The sequence below is a fragment of the Sinocyclocheilus grahami genome, unplaced genomic scaffold (assembly GCF_001515645.1).
Source record: "Sinocyclocheilus grahami isolate Dianchi unplaced genomic scaffold, SAMN03320097.WGS_v1.1 scaffold262.1, whole genome shotgun sequence".
NCBI classification, from domain to species: domain Eukaryota; kingdom Metazoa; phylum Chordata; class Actinopteri; order Cypriniformes; family Cyprinidae; genus Sinocyclocheilus; species Sinocyclocheilus grahami.
Window position 1 is genome coordinate 460608 of NW_015505441.1, and position 14821 is coordinate 475428.

General features: G+C 36.9%; 1 protein-coding gene across 1 annotated transcript in view; it reads left to right on the forward strand.

Moving 5' to 3' along the window:
* LOC107599212 (WD repeat and FYVE domain-containing protein 3-like) overlaps window positions 1–14821 on the forward strand; it is a 65029-nt gene that overhangs the window by 13237 nt on the left and 36971 nt on the right. The window contains exons 2-4 of the mRNA XM_016290745.1: window positions 5668–5878; window positions 10454–10577; window positions 11713–11822. Coding sequence (XP_016146231.1) covers window positions 5668–5878; window positions 10454–10577; window positions 11713–11822 — 445 coding nt within the window. The remainder of the gene's footprint in view (window positions 1–5667; window positions 5879–10453; window positions 10578–11712; window positions 11823–14821) is intronic.

The following is a 14821-nucleotide window of genomic DNA, read 5'->3' on the forward strand; positions in this document are numbered from 1 at the left end:
CAAGAAGATAAAGTCCTTTTTGCAAAATCATAGACATGTATTTACAAATCAAGTATAATGGGAACACAGAATGATCTTGGAGAGAGCTTTACCGAGCTGACTGCTGTAACCGAACGCGACCAGGGTTTAACGTTAAAGGCTGAAGGAATGACTGACAGCCACAGCGGAGAAAAGAGTTTGTGTGAACTTTAATGTAAGGACTTAAATATTCATATGTAGCTCACATTAAGCTATTGTATGGCTTCAGAAGTAACACAGAATAATTCACACATTCGAAAAAAAAATTATCGGATTTGGATCGGCCCTCTCTGACCGATACCCGATCCAAGAAAAATGGCAGTATCGGAGCCGATACCCGATATGAATATCGGATCGTCGCATCCCTAATTATTAGGCCTATCCTATGGTTATTAAAACAAAAATTCTAGATCTGGAGTTTGTTGATGATGCATCTGAAGCATGAAACTAGGTTAGTGTGTACTTTTACTTTGAAGACATTAGGGGATTTTCACACTGTTGTAAAGGACTCATTGGTTATTCAGTATAGCAACACTTTTCCCATGCAAGGAAGTCAAAGAAGTTAAGGATTATGCTTGGAAAAAAAGCTAATTTGCGTTAGCCAGATAGCAAGAATTCACTGGCTTCAGTTTACAGGTTTGTTGGTGCTTTCATTTATTAATGTCACCAAATGCACCAAAAATTATAGTTTAGCTCTGGGTGATATGGCCATATTATCACAAAATATTTTGCCATATAATGCGATTAATATTTATCACAATAATATTTTACCATTAATGGGAAAATAAATGCTTTTCACATGTTTGTACAGGTTTGGAACGACATGAGGGTGAGTAATTAATGACAGAATTTTCATTTTTGAGGTTAACTATCCCTTTAAAAGCCTATATACCGACCATGTTTAGCATAAATCGACTGTGTTTACGTGAATACTCATCATTTTGATGTAATTTTGTATGTATTTAGCTGTTTACGTGCAAGACATAACTTAATTCTGTAGTCGCATGCCGTTTCAGATGCGTGAATACTGAATTGAGTTCTCTTTCGCGTCATCTTGCACAGACTAAAAAGCACATACACATGATCAGTGTTGGGGAAAGTTACTTTTAAAAGTAATGCATTACAATATTGTGTTACTCCATAAAAAAGTAACTCATTACGTTACTTAGTTACTTTTTATGGAATTACTATTTAAATCTTGACAGGGCTTGCTTGTTTGTTTTTAAAATAAAAAAGTTATATTTTTGGCAAATATAAAAGCCTTTTCACACCAAAAGTGAAATGAATAAGCCTTAGGCTGAAGGAAAAGTAAATTTACGTCCGTACAGTAGAATGCAGAAGAGGAAATGTCAACACACTTCAGCAATAAAAAAAGACACAAATGTTTGTCTAGAGTAATTTTTGCTTATTAGTATGGTTGAACTGGATCATCGAAGGTCAGAAGCAAAGACATTGGTTAATAGAATGGGATTAAATACATAAAGGATATTTGTGTTGTTTAACATTTAGGGTTGGGTATCGTTTGAATTTTATCGATTCGGATTTGGATTCTGCTTATCGATTCCGATTCTTATCGATTCCTAGTTTCGATTCCAATAAGATACAAAATCCAATATAAAAAAAATTAAGTCAAACATTTAGATGTCAAACATTTATTTTGTCTTTTTACAAAGCATTCTGTTGCAGCTGAATAACACGAGCAAAAATCAGCAGCCTACAGAACACTGCAAGAGGAATTTTGCCTATGCTTTAAAAAAAAATACCACAGCAAAAACAACTAGATTAATATAAATTTCAAATATTAAAGTGTTAAAGGGGTCACCGGATGCAAAATTCACTTTGCAAGTTGTTTGAACTGAAATGTGTGTTGGAAGTGTGTGTACACATCCACCCTATAATGATAAAAATCCACCCAGTGTTTTTTTTTTTAAATCCCTATTTTAAAATCCCCTTTCTCAAATCAGGCTGTTCTGAGGTTCCTGTCAGAATGACGTAGTTCTGCACAGACCCCTCCCGCGATAGTTGATTGACAGTAGCGTCTTACCTTAGCTCTGCCCTGAGTGAGCTGTCATCAGTCCGCCATTGTGTCGACTCCGGTGCAGGGGAGACAAGAATGTCTCCAATTAAGCGATTGAGGTGTTTAGTTGTTGGATGTAGTAATGAATATAGCAGTCATCATTTACTCCAGACATCTGAGCCGCTGAAGACGCAGAGGATTAACGGTACTTTCGTTTTGATGCGCTGATCCCCGATCTGCCTAAATGCGTCTATGTTCACCCGAATCATTCGTGATCCAGCTTCATCTACAGAAGAAGTGAGTTATAAGGGTTTTTATGAATCTTTGCAAATCGCCTTTCCTAATAATGTGCTAGTTAGCCAGTTTTGCGACTGAAGTTTAGTATATATATATCTAAATGCCTCATTATCGACTGTTTCTATGGGCCGCTCAGATCCTGAGCACCACTGACAAACATCTAATCTTGTAAAATGTGTGGTAAGGACTAGGGCTGTCAAAAAAAAATCGAATTTCGAATATTCGTCAAATAAAAAAAAAAATCCACATTTCAAATCCAAATTTAAGGTCTGCGTCAGCCGTCAGGCAGCCTTATCAGTGGCGCACGAGATGCGATGACGATGTATGTGTCATTGATTCCATTTGAATGCTTTTGTTAGTCTATCCAGCACTGTGACTGCAGTGGAGTCATTCAGGTTCCTGGGCACCACAATCTCTCAGGACCTGAAGTGGGACACTCACATTGACTCCATTGTGAAAAAGGCCACATCAAAACTGAAACCAAGCCATTCACACAGAACGCATATTTATCACATTTTCTAGAGGGACATCTATCAGCGTTGCACTCACGTCTCGCAGAGAGCGGCATGTTTAGAAGCCATGTAAAGTTAATGCAAGTTCAACTTTTAAAAAACATGTCTAAAGATGTTATGGAAGTTTTTCCCCATCACACTGTGTCTCATGTTTTTAAATGAAGTAGCCTACTCTTTGTGATTTGGTTTTCGGTCCTTTGTATTAAACTATACATACATGCATGGTGCTGTTTTTTTCGAATTGTTTAAGCAACTTTATTCATTATATATGGTTTATAAACATTATTTTAAACATTATGCACTTTTTTTCACTTCTTTGAAGAAACGTGCATAATATTTTGCTCGATGTGGCCTCAGGAGAGAAGCCAAAAGCTTTTTTCCCCCTAACTGAAATTATGCCTTTTAAATTAGAATATAATTCAAATTTTGATAATATTTAAGTTGAAAATTCGAATTTAGTTTTTCAGTCATTTTGACAGCCCTAGTAAGTACTGCCGAGTGCTGCTCTGTATGTGATCGTGAATCTCGAAAGTGAAAGTAAAAAACAGGCACGCGTTCTTAAGCAATTTCAATGCCCCGCATATTAATAACGGCTCCCTGATGCCCACATTTTTTATACAGTATAATTACCCAACATTATAGGCTAATTGCGACAGATTTTTCCTCCCATCTCGTACAGTAGGGAAAATATTTATTTGATCCCCTGCTGATTTTGTAAGTTTGCCCAATTGCAAAGAAATTAAGGGTATGTAGTTTTTATGATAGGTAGCCTATATTATATATTTGTGTGTGCATGCAGGGGAGGGGTGCGATTTTCAAATAATAATCCAATAATACCCAGCGATTTTCGAATATTATTTTTGTTTGGAATGCCCATCCCTAATTTATCTATGCTTGTAATTTGTGTATTTGTTCTTATTTTTTACTGACTGTTCTCTTGCCTTTTTAATATCATTAGTTTTAGTTAAAGGGGTCATGACATTCACTCCATTTGTCCTTTTGACGACAGGATAAAGTGTGTGGACTGTGTCAGAAAGCAAACACGCATTTGTATTTGTGATATTGTAATTTCTATTTGCTTTTGACGCAACGCCACACTCGCATTCAGCTTGATTAGGTATCAAGAGACTGAACGCCAGTGGGAGGGCCTATGGTGAGAAGAAGACTATTTGTGAATGTCTTGCTCTGGAGGCAGTGTTTATGCAAACGACTGTGCCCATGTCACAACACTGTTACAGAACAGTTCAACCCAAATATTCAGATGTGTGCAGCACATTTTATGGAGGACTGTTTCCTGATCCTGGGAGAGTAGACTACAATGCCGGCTGTTCTGACTCAGAGACTGGAAGTAAGTTTTTTTTATATTTAAAGAGTTTTTATATTTTTTATATTTAAAGCGAGTTTTTGGGCAGTGTAGAGTAGGGCTTGTTGTTTGTCATTTCTCCGATCACAAATGCAGACATGGTTTTATGTTTACGCGGCGCGATGCAACGCAACGCGTAAAAAGACAGTATAAGTCATAATCCATAATTATGTCCCCACTGGATGCAACGAATGCCTCGTTTATAATGGGTTTTCATGTTTTTGAATCATCGCTCCGGCCTGACAGGGCATCATCACAGTATGGTGAGGGGCGTAACATTTCCGTCACATGCTTGAGGTATTCGGCCAATCATAACACACTGGATAGCTGGCCAATCACAGCACACCTTGCTTTTCAGACCGATGAACTTTGTAAAAATCTATGCATTTCAGAAAGGCGGGGCATAGAGGAGAAACAATAATGTACAGTATGTGGAAAATAATGTGTTTGAACCTTAAACCGCATAAACACATTTCATTACACCAAATATACAAAATAATGTTCTTTTTAGCAACATCATATGACCCCTTTAAGTGTGCTTTAAGTAATAAATGGAAAGCAAAGTTACATTAATCCATATAGATAAAAATGTCCAGAGCTTATTATCGTTACATTTTATCATGATCTTGATGATATATTGTTTATTGCCCAGCCCTTTTAGCAAGCCATGTAGCATATTAGGGCTGTGCAATTAATCGCATGCGATTGTCATGCGCATCTCGCAAGTAATGCCGGTTCCGTTATTAGTAGTAAATCACCATCACGTGTTTTCAGATGAAGCGGCATTTATCGCCTGCGATAACGAGCGCGATATTGCCTAGCTTGTCCGTGAACTACTGCTCTGTGTAGTAAAGCTCAGTGTAGCCTATTACTATCAATTGGCTGTTTCTTTTGTTTATTTGCTCATTTTTGTTTGTAATTTGCAGTTAGTAAGAGAGAGAGTTAGTTTGTGTCTGATTTTCCTATATGAACTGTAACCTTACTGTACATGGAATGGACAATTTAAAGTGCAACAATTGATAAGAATGAGAATTACAAAATCACACAATAGCTTCTCAATAATAGTAATAGTTATCCTAAGGGCTTGTGCAGTTATACACAAATCTTGTTGCTTTATACATAGATACTTAAGTTTGCTTTCATCGCTGTGTCCTTGAAATGAACCTAAATAATATCTTGGATCCAGTTTTGTTTGCATGTCCTGCAGTATTTCTGTACCTGCAGCAGAATCCTCACTAAAGGGTCTCAGACAGAAGCAGTTCACTGCAAAAAATAAACAGGCTGAATTTGATCTGCAATTTGAAGCTAGCATATCACGTCACATTAGAAGTGGACTTTCACAATCGATGATCAATTTCCCTGACATCTCGTTATTTTTTCCCCCTCCCCTCCCCACCCTCCATTTTTCATTTCCTCCATTTCACAAAACCTCTCTTTTGTCTATTTGTCTGCTCTGTCAGGGCTGGCTTCGGCCTCAAGAAGCCTCTGAAAATGAATATGGTGAAGAGGATCATGGGGAGGCCACGGCAGGAGGAGTGCAGCCCACAGGACAACGCGCTGGGACTCATGCACCTGCGCCGTCTCTTCTCCGAGCTCTGCCACCCACCGCGCCATATGACACAAAAAGAGCAGGAGGAGAAGCTCTACATGATGCTGCCTGTTTTCAACCGGGTGAGAGAGAGATGACTTGTTTACATAAAGAGACAGCATCATCATAGTGTAATGTGCATCAGGATAATGCAATTTATAAAAAAAAAAAAAAAAAGCAGAGGTAGACAGAAAGTAGAGAGACTTCTGAACAGTACAGCCTCACCAGTCAAAATGCATTAACAGAGAAGACAAATATAATAGACATTTTATTGCACTGATAACACTAAAACACCCCCTGGTGGCTTTGTTCTTTTTTTCTCTCTCTTTTTGTTAGTGTTTTTTTTTTTAAGAGGTTGGAGGTTAGAGGATAATTAGTGACAGACAACAGCAGCAGGATTTTTTTCTACTGGCTTAGCTGTGGCAGTAGTTCAGATTTCTACTTGACCTGCTAATATTTTCACTAGCCCTGCCATAAAAAAAACTATTATACATTTTGTTTTTAGCAGTACATTTTTTTATAACAATAAGAAAAAAATGATAATTTTTGTTTATATTCTAAAAATATTATTTATATTTATATTTTAAATTTTTTTACCCCCAAAAAATAAAATACAACAAATCATTTATTATAATTGCACCAGTAGCTGAAAGTTGTAAAGCTGTAATGCAACTGATGACTGTAAACTTTATATGCAGAATTGCTAGAAAAATCACCAAACAGTGCTAAAAACCAAATATTTAAGTTTGCAAAAAAATAAATATATAAAAATAAAAGAACTGTATGCTACCATTCACAGGGCTCAGTTGGGCTCGGTAAGATTTATTTATTTATTTTTATTTTTAATTTTTTTAGTAAATGGGATACTTTTGCATTTGGGATACAGATGCATTTAATTGATCAAAATGTACAGTAAAGACTTTAACATTGCTACAAAATATTCAATTTCAAATAAATGCAATTCTTTTGAACTTTCTGTTCATCAAAGAGTCCTAATAAATTGTATCACAGTTTTCACAAAAATATTAAGTAGCACAGCTGTTTTCAAAATTTTAATAAAATTGTTTCTTGAGGACCGAATCTACATATTAGAATGATTTCTGAAGGGTCACGTGACACTGAAGTTTGGAGTAATGGCTGCTGAAAATCCAGCTTTGCCATCACAGCAAAACATTTAATTTTAAAATATATAAAACAATCCTGGTGGCTTTGTTCTTTTTTTCTCTCTCTTTTTGTTAGTGTTTTTTTTTTTAAGAGGTTGGAGGTTAGAGGATAATTAGTGACAGACAACAGCAGCAGGATTTTTTTCTACTGGCTTAGCTGTGGCAGTAGTTCAGATTTCTACTTGACCTGCTAATATTTTCACTAGCCCTGCCATAAAAAAAACTATTATACATTTTGTTTTTAGCAGTACATTTTTTTATAACAATAAGAAAAAAATGATAATTTTTGTTTATATTCTAAAAATATTATTTATATTTATATTTTAAATTTTTTTACCCCCAAAAAATAAAATACAACAAATCATTTATTATAATTGCACCAGTAGCTGAAAGTTGTAAAGCTGTAATGCAACTGATGACTGTAAACTTTATATGCAGAATTGCTAGAAAAATCACCAAACAGTGCTAAAAACCAAATATTTAAGTTTGCAAAAAAAGAAATATATAAAAATAAAAGAACTGTATGCTACCATTCACAGGGCTCAGTTGGGCTCGGTAAGATTTATTTATTTATTTTTATTTTTTATTTTTTTAGTAAATGGGATACTTTTGCATTTGGGATACAGATGCATTTAATTGATCAAAATGTACAGTAAAGACTTTAACATTGCTACAAAATATTCAATTTCAAATAAATGCAATTCTTTTGAACTTTCTGTTCATCAAAGAGTCCTAATAAATTGTATCACAGTTTTCACAAAAATATTAAGTAGCACAGCTGTTTTCAAAATTTTAATAAAATTGTTTCTTGAGGACCGAATCTACATATTAGAATGATTTCTGAAGGGTCACGTGACACTGAAGTTTGGAGTAATGGCGTACAGTAAAGACTTTAACATTGCTACAAAATATTCAATTTCAAATAAATGCAATTCTTTTGAACTTTCTGTTCATCAAAGAGTCCTAATAAATTGTATCACAGTTTTCACAAAAATATTAAGTAGCACAGCTGTTTTCAAAATTTTAATAAAATGTTTCTTGAGGACCGAATCTACATATTAGAATGATTTCTGAAGGGTCACGTGACACTGAAGTTTGGAGTAATGGGTGCTGAAAATCCAGCTTTGCCATCACAGCAAAACATTTAATTTTAAAATATATAAAACAATTATTTTAAATTGTAATTTCACATATTTCACAATATTACTATTTTTACTGTATTTTTGATATTGTTCGCCATGAAAATAGCCACAGAAGCTGGAATGGCGTTGAACACAAACAAACAAACAATCAGTATTTTTGAATAAATGCAGCCTTGATGAGCATAAGAGACTTCTTTCTAAAACATTAAATAATCTTACTGACACTAAACTTACAGTAGTGTGTATATAGTCAGTAAATTTCCTATTGTTAGAATGCAAGAACCTTAAAGGTGGGGTAAGCGATTTCTGGTAGCCAATGTTGATGTTTGAAATCACCAAAACAAACACGCCCCTACCCCAAAAGGGTCTCGCCCCTATTTTGATAGCTCTGTCCCACACATACGGACACAACCCAGGCAACGATTAGTTCTGTGAAACAAAGCAAAACCAATGTTACACCGTGTCTACACCGGACACGAGTGGCACGGCGCGACAAAATACTATGAAATATAAAATACTAACTCATTATAATCAGTGATGCTGTCTACACTATATATACATATCTATGGTCTACACTGGATGCGGCACGACACGACAAATCCCCGACTGAAAACTGCTGCTGCATTCTATTCATGACGTATTGACACATTTCAAATGATTTTCAACGGTCACTTTGTCGTGTACTAGACAGACTTTAGCTGTTGCGGCGCAGACACGGTGTTACTCACCTATCGAGAAGAAGCAAAGTAACCTCGGCGTCCGATCGCAGGCCTTCCGCTCCTTGAGTTCTCTCCAGTGCTGGAAAGCTGATCCGATATTTACGCGGGTCGTACTTCTTGCCTTAAGCCTTCTTTTGTTCCGCAGACGTTTTCCTCTTTGTTTTTTATCCGCCATCTCTATCTTTCTGTCGCTCGGCTTGCTAATGTCCGTCCTGTGCACTGAACGCTCTTTCCTCCACATCATGAGTAGACACGCCCCTTACTGCTGATTGGCTACAAGTTTGTTTTGCTAGTCGGCCCGAATCAGTTTTCTAATGCGTTTTTGAAAAATCGCTTACCCCACCTTTAAACCTGTGTCTTCTTTTACAGACAAATCACTATATTCTTCTAATAATAAATCCCTGTCTTTAAGACAAATTATTTACACTATACTTACTGTTAACTTAAACAATGAGAAGAAGAGAACCAGCTGTTACAAGTGCTTCATTTACTAAGGCTAAGTAGTCGTTATGACATCAAGTGACTCTCACAGGCTGGAGAAGAGCATGATGGTGCTAATCATCCAGCATTGATTATACAGAAACACTGCATATGACCTCAGCTACAGCTCATCATTGTGCATGAAAGAGCGCTGACCTGCTGCAGCCTGTGTGCGTTTGGAGAGCACTTGTAGAAGTGGGATGAAACTGCCTCTCTATTTACAATGCTGTCATATTTGATGCAGAGCTATAGAGTCATGTGAAACGCGGCGTATTAGTATTAACACTGCAGTATGTCTCTCTTGATTTTGATTTCTTCAAACAACAAGAGGCCTGACAGTCTAGATTTGAACATGATGGTCTTGCGCCTCTTATGAATGTTTGTGGTAAGTATACTAATTTAACTGGACATTCTGACTGTGAGCAAGATGCTGAAGGGCAGTTTTGTGAATGTCTTATCAGTGCTGCTACGAAAGCTAAAGAGCTCTATAAACTGAGCATACTGCTCTTCAGACATCAAGGGAGTGACTGTTAATTAAACCTCAGCTTTAAAGGTGACAAATCATGAAAATCTGACTTTTCCAGGTTTTAAGTGCTATAATCAGGTCCCCGGTGCATGTACCAACCAAGGAAACATGAAAAAGATTAACCCAGTAACTTTGAACGTAAACTTGTGTGTGTGAATGAGAACTTAGTTTATTACTCACATGCTGTGACAGCCGTTTTCGGATGTGTGCACTCAGAAAACCGTATATCAGAAGTTTAAACTAATATGGTTTAAAACGCATGATTTCAGTGCGATAAGCATGATAATCAGAACCAAAACAGATGTTTTTTTAGCAGATACGAGCTGCAATGGCGCAGCTCTATTCTGGAAGAGGGGGCGGGGAGTAGCAGCTCATTTGCATTTAAAGAGACAGGCCCGAAAAACAGCGTGTTTCTGCTTCCACTCAAAATTATCTGTGGAGTATTTTGAGCTGAAACTTCACAGACACATTCTGGGGACACCAGAGACTTCTATTACATATTGTAAAAAGGGGCATAATATGTCTCCTTTAACTCAACAGGTCCCCATCTTTGTAGAGGGAAAAAAAAGGTCTACATGAAAAGAAGGTTGTTTGAGCTCTGTAAATGGTGTTTTTGTGTGTGTGACAGGTGTTTGGGAATGCTCCACCAAACACGATGAATGAGAAGTTTTCAGACCTGCTGCAGTTCACCACTCAAGTGTCCAGGCTGATGGTGACTGAGATCAGACGGAGAGCGTCCAATAAATCAACAGGTACTTCAAACTACTCGAATGTCCTGGGTATTCTGTTAACATGCAAGTATGTATTACACAGACCTGCTCCAATCTATTTAATTGTAAGAAAACTTAAAAAGTCTGAAAAACGGGATAAATTAAAAGTCATTACAGAATCAATTATTTTTGAAGGTTGAAATGCGACCACACTTTTATTTGCTAAACTTTGTTTTCTTTCTTTTTGTCTGGCTACTTTCTGATATGTAATGCCTAATTTCTTCAATTTTATCAATTCCTGATAGATTAAAACAAATCTCACCTATTTTTCCTCTCATTTTAATGTATTCATTAACTGTAAAATTGGCCCATTACACAAGTAAAATGTTATTTTTATTATTTTTTAAAAGTGATTTAATATAATTTGTATCCTCTATTTATTAATCCGTTTGTATTGACATAGCATAGACATAACCTATGTTTATACCTATGTGTTTTTGCTTTTATTACTGAGGAACACTCAATCTGGGCTTTATGGTCTCTGAGTTACTCTGCTGTCCGCACACTGTGTGTTGGCAGCTTGTCTTGGCACATGATGTACAGTAATGTTTATTTTTGGTGATGTAATCTACCATGACAGCATATGCTGCATAGATCCACAAACACCAGATTGAGCATCTCATGATACAATGAGGAGTAAGTGCTTAAGCATTTTAGCAGCTTTTTATACCATCTATTATGTTTTAAAACTTGGTTTTGTTTTCAAACTATATTCATAATACTTATACAATGACAAGCATTATGTATAATGTTATTAATAATGTATTTATTCTGTATGTGAGATTTATTGTATTTTTAATAACAATGGGTTTCAAAATGTCATTATATGATTGCATTTTCATTGGAGCAGAAAATATAATTCTTCTGAGTAAATCTTATCCTTTGTGAATTCACTGGGGTGTCAAGATATTGCATCTCAAAAAGAGGTAGCAATGGATGAATGAGAAACGAAACCGCCTGCATGTCATCACCTCTAATTGACTCAGCGTCCTTCCCCAGATGAGGCCAGTCACACACAAAATGACGTGTGAAAATTGATTTGATCCACATGCACAGACTGTTAAACGCATCAGTGATTCTGTTTGTTTGTGTGTGTGTGTGTGTGCTCCTCCCACAGAGGCGGCCAGCAGAGCCATTGTGCAGTTTTTGGAGGTAAATCAGAGCGAGGAGGCGAGCCGGGGCTGGATGCTCCTGACCACCATCAACCTGTTGGCTTCCTCAGGACAGGTCTGTGTGTTTAATGTGCAACAGATGAAACGATCGCAAGAAACATTTACAAATAAAAACAAGGTCCATCTGGTCTAGAAAAATCTATGCAGAGACATAAATACATGCAGTTTGTTTAATGTTTTTTTGAACAAACTCTTTTATGCTCACCCAGGCTGTGTTTATTTGATCAAAAATAGCGTAAAAATTGTAATATTGAGAAATATTTTTTTACAATTTAAAGGGATAGTTCACTCAAAAAGGAAAATTATGTAATTAATTACTCACCCTCATGTCTTTCCAAATCTGTAAGACCTTTGTTCATCTTCGGAACACAAATCAAGATATTTTTGATCAAATCCGAGAGCTTTCTGACCCTGCAAGAATTGTTGAATAAAGTTGTTATTTTTGTTTTCTTTGCTCTCAAAAAGAATTCTCATAGCTTCATAAAATTAAGGTTGAACCACTGATGTCAGATAGACTATTTTAACGATGTCCTTACTACCTTTCTGGGTCTTGAATGTGGTAGTTGCGTTGCTGTCTATGCAGGGTTAGAAAGCACTCAGATTTCATCAAAAATATCTTAATTTGTGTTCCGAAAATGAACGAAGGTCTTATGGGTTTGGAACAACATGAGGGTAAGTAATTAATGACAGAATTTTCATTTTTGAGTGAACTAACCCTGTTACTCACCTACAAAAATTGTATTCTACCAAAATTTTTGCAAGTTTTTCTAATTTTAAAGGGGTCCTATTATGCTCTTTTACAAAGTCTTGATTTTGTTTTGGGGGTGTACTAGAACAGGCTCTCATACTAGGTTGTTCGAAAAACACATTATTTTTCACATATTATATACATTATTACAACACCTCTCTCCCCAGTCTGGCATGAACAGCTCGAATAGTTCTTGTATCAAATGAAGGCCCGCCTTCTGAAGTATGAAATGTGCTGTGATTGGTTAGCTGGGCCTGTGTGTGTTGTGATTGGCACCACTCAGTCATACCCCTTACCGTAGCCACCTGCGAGCTTCAGTGTAAATATTGCGACAAAATCAAATCAATTTGAGCGCGATTTGAACCCGGATGATTGTAACCACTCTTAAGTTCATCTGCCTTGGGAAAGCTAGCGCGTCTCCGACATTGCCTTCTCTAGTGCAGCTCAACCAGGTATCATCCCATTCGTCGATATTTGTGATATCACAAATCCCGGAAAATATGCGTTGTAGTTTTTGAAAAGTGATTTCTGTTAAAAAAAATATCTCCTTTTGAATTGGACTTTGAACTTTTTTTATGCTCAAACGGCAACATTACAGACTAACTAAAGTTGAAAAAGTGAAAAAGCATAATAGGACCCCTTTAAGAAAACATAATTGTCCCTTGGCATGTCAGTACCTAGTGTATGAAAAATATACTCAGAAACTGGAACCAGCCATGCTAGGTTTGCCTTTCAGCACACTATCAGCGGTAATTTGTTAAGCGTGTGCTTGGTTCACCTTATCTCGAGTTGCACATACCTCAGTTATCAGAGAGAGAGAAACTGCCGCCTTCTAGATAAAAAAACTGGAGAACTGCGTGGAGGCTGGAAGGATTAGTGTAGTGACATTAGTATGTGGTGGATTTGACCAAGAGCAGGAGAAAGGAGGAATATTCTTCACTCTATAGCAGTGATCCTCAAATCTGGCTCACGAGATCCACTTTCCTGCCGAGTTTAGCTCTACCCTAATCAAACACACCTGAGTTTGCTAATCAATGTCTTCAGGATCATTAGAAAAGCACAGGTAGGTTTGTTTGATTATAGGGTTGGAGCTAAACTCTGCAGGAAAGTGGATCTCGCGAGCCAGATTTGAGGATCACTGCTCTATAGTGAAAGATGACTTCTCCAACAATGGTTGCAGAGCTGACATCTCAACTTCTAGCTTGAGGATGGTGTCACGGAAGACCCGTTTCTCAGGCTATTGATTGCTCAAGCCTGCACAGCTTGAGGCTATGACTACCAAGTCAGGGGTCACTTTATGAAGCCCTGTTTGAAGTGAAAGGTGTGGTCAGCTACACACCACATAAATGATCTCCAATTACTAGTTTTTTTGTTGCCCTGAAGCACTTCCTCTCATGGATTAATCAAACAGACAATGTGCCTATCATGTCATTCATTAGATGAGGAAGGACTGATCCCACTCTCATCCAAAGCTCTTTGAAGTCAGTCAACGGAATAGAGGTGCAGATTTTTCATCCAGGGGAGGTCATTATGTCAGTGCCCAAATTATATCTCATAAATTATAGCACTTTGGAAGGGCCAATGTAAATTTTATTCATCACAATGAGAATCTATGATATCTCATGAAATCTATTCATTAGTAGCTGGTGCTGGATATCATTTTTCTATATCTTTTGCAGTACATTGTGGGGGCTACAGTAAAGCCATGCTATGTACTGTAGTAGTAAATGGTTTCCGGGTATATGTGTATTTACTCTGTTTAGAAGGGCATGGTTACATCATGGGCATTATTAAAGGGCTGTCTGTGGATGTCCCATAGTCATGTGTTGTATCAACTGAATGGGAATGTTGTAACTACTGTTCCCACAAGAATAAAAGCCCTTCAAGTTCTGTCTCGTATGAAAAGTGCTGTGGCTGTACCATGGTACAGCGAGGAACATGATATTCACATGGTACTATGTAATTCAAGGAATTTTAAATTTTTGTTATAATTTAAAAATGTAAATGTAAATTGTAATGAATCGAAAGTTCAAAATAATATAAACATTTTTGTACTTACTGCATCCTTGCTGACCCGAACATTTTAACAGAAGTGTGACTGCTATTATATAGTGGTTGACCGATATATCGCCAAGGCCGATATATCGGCCGATATTTGGCTTTTTTTTTATATATATCGGCATCGGCCGATACATTTTCCTGTTTGGCCGATGCGTTCAAGGCGGACTGACTTTTATTTTGACTGCGCTGACAACGGCAGCGCCTGAGCACAGTGCTCACATTCTCTCTCTTGTTCGCCGTCGTCA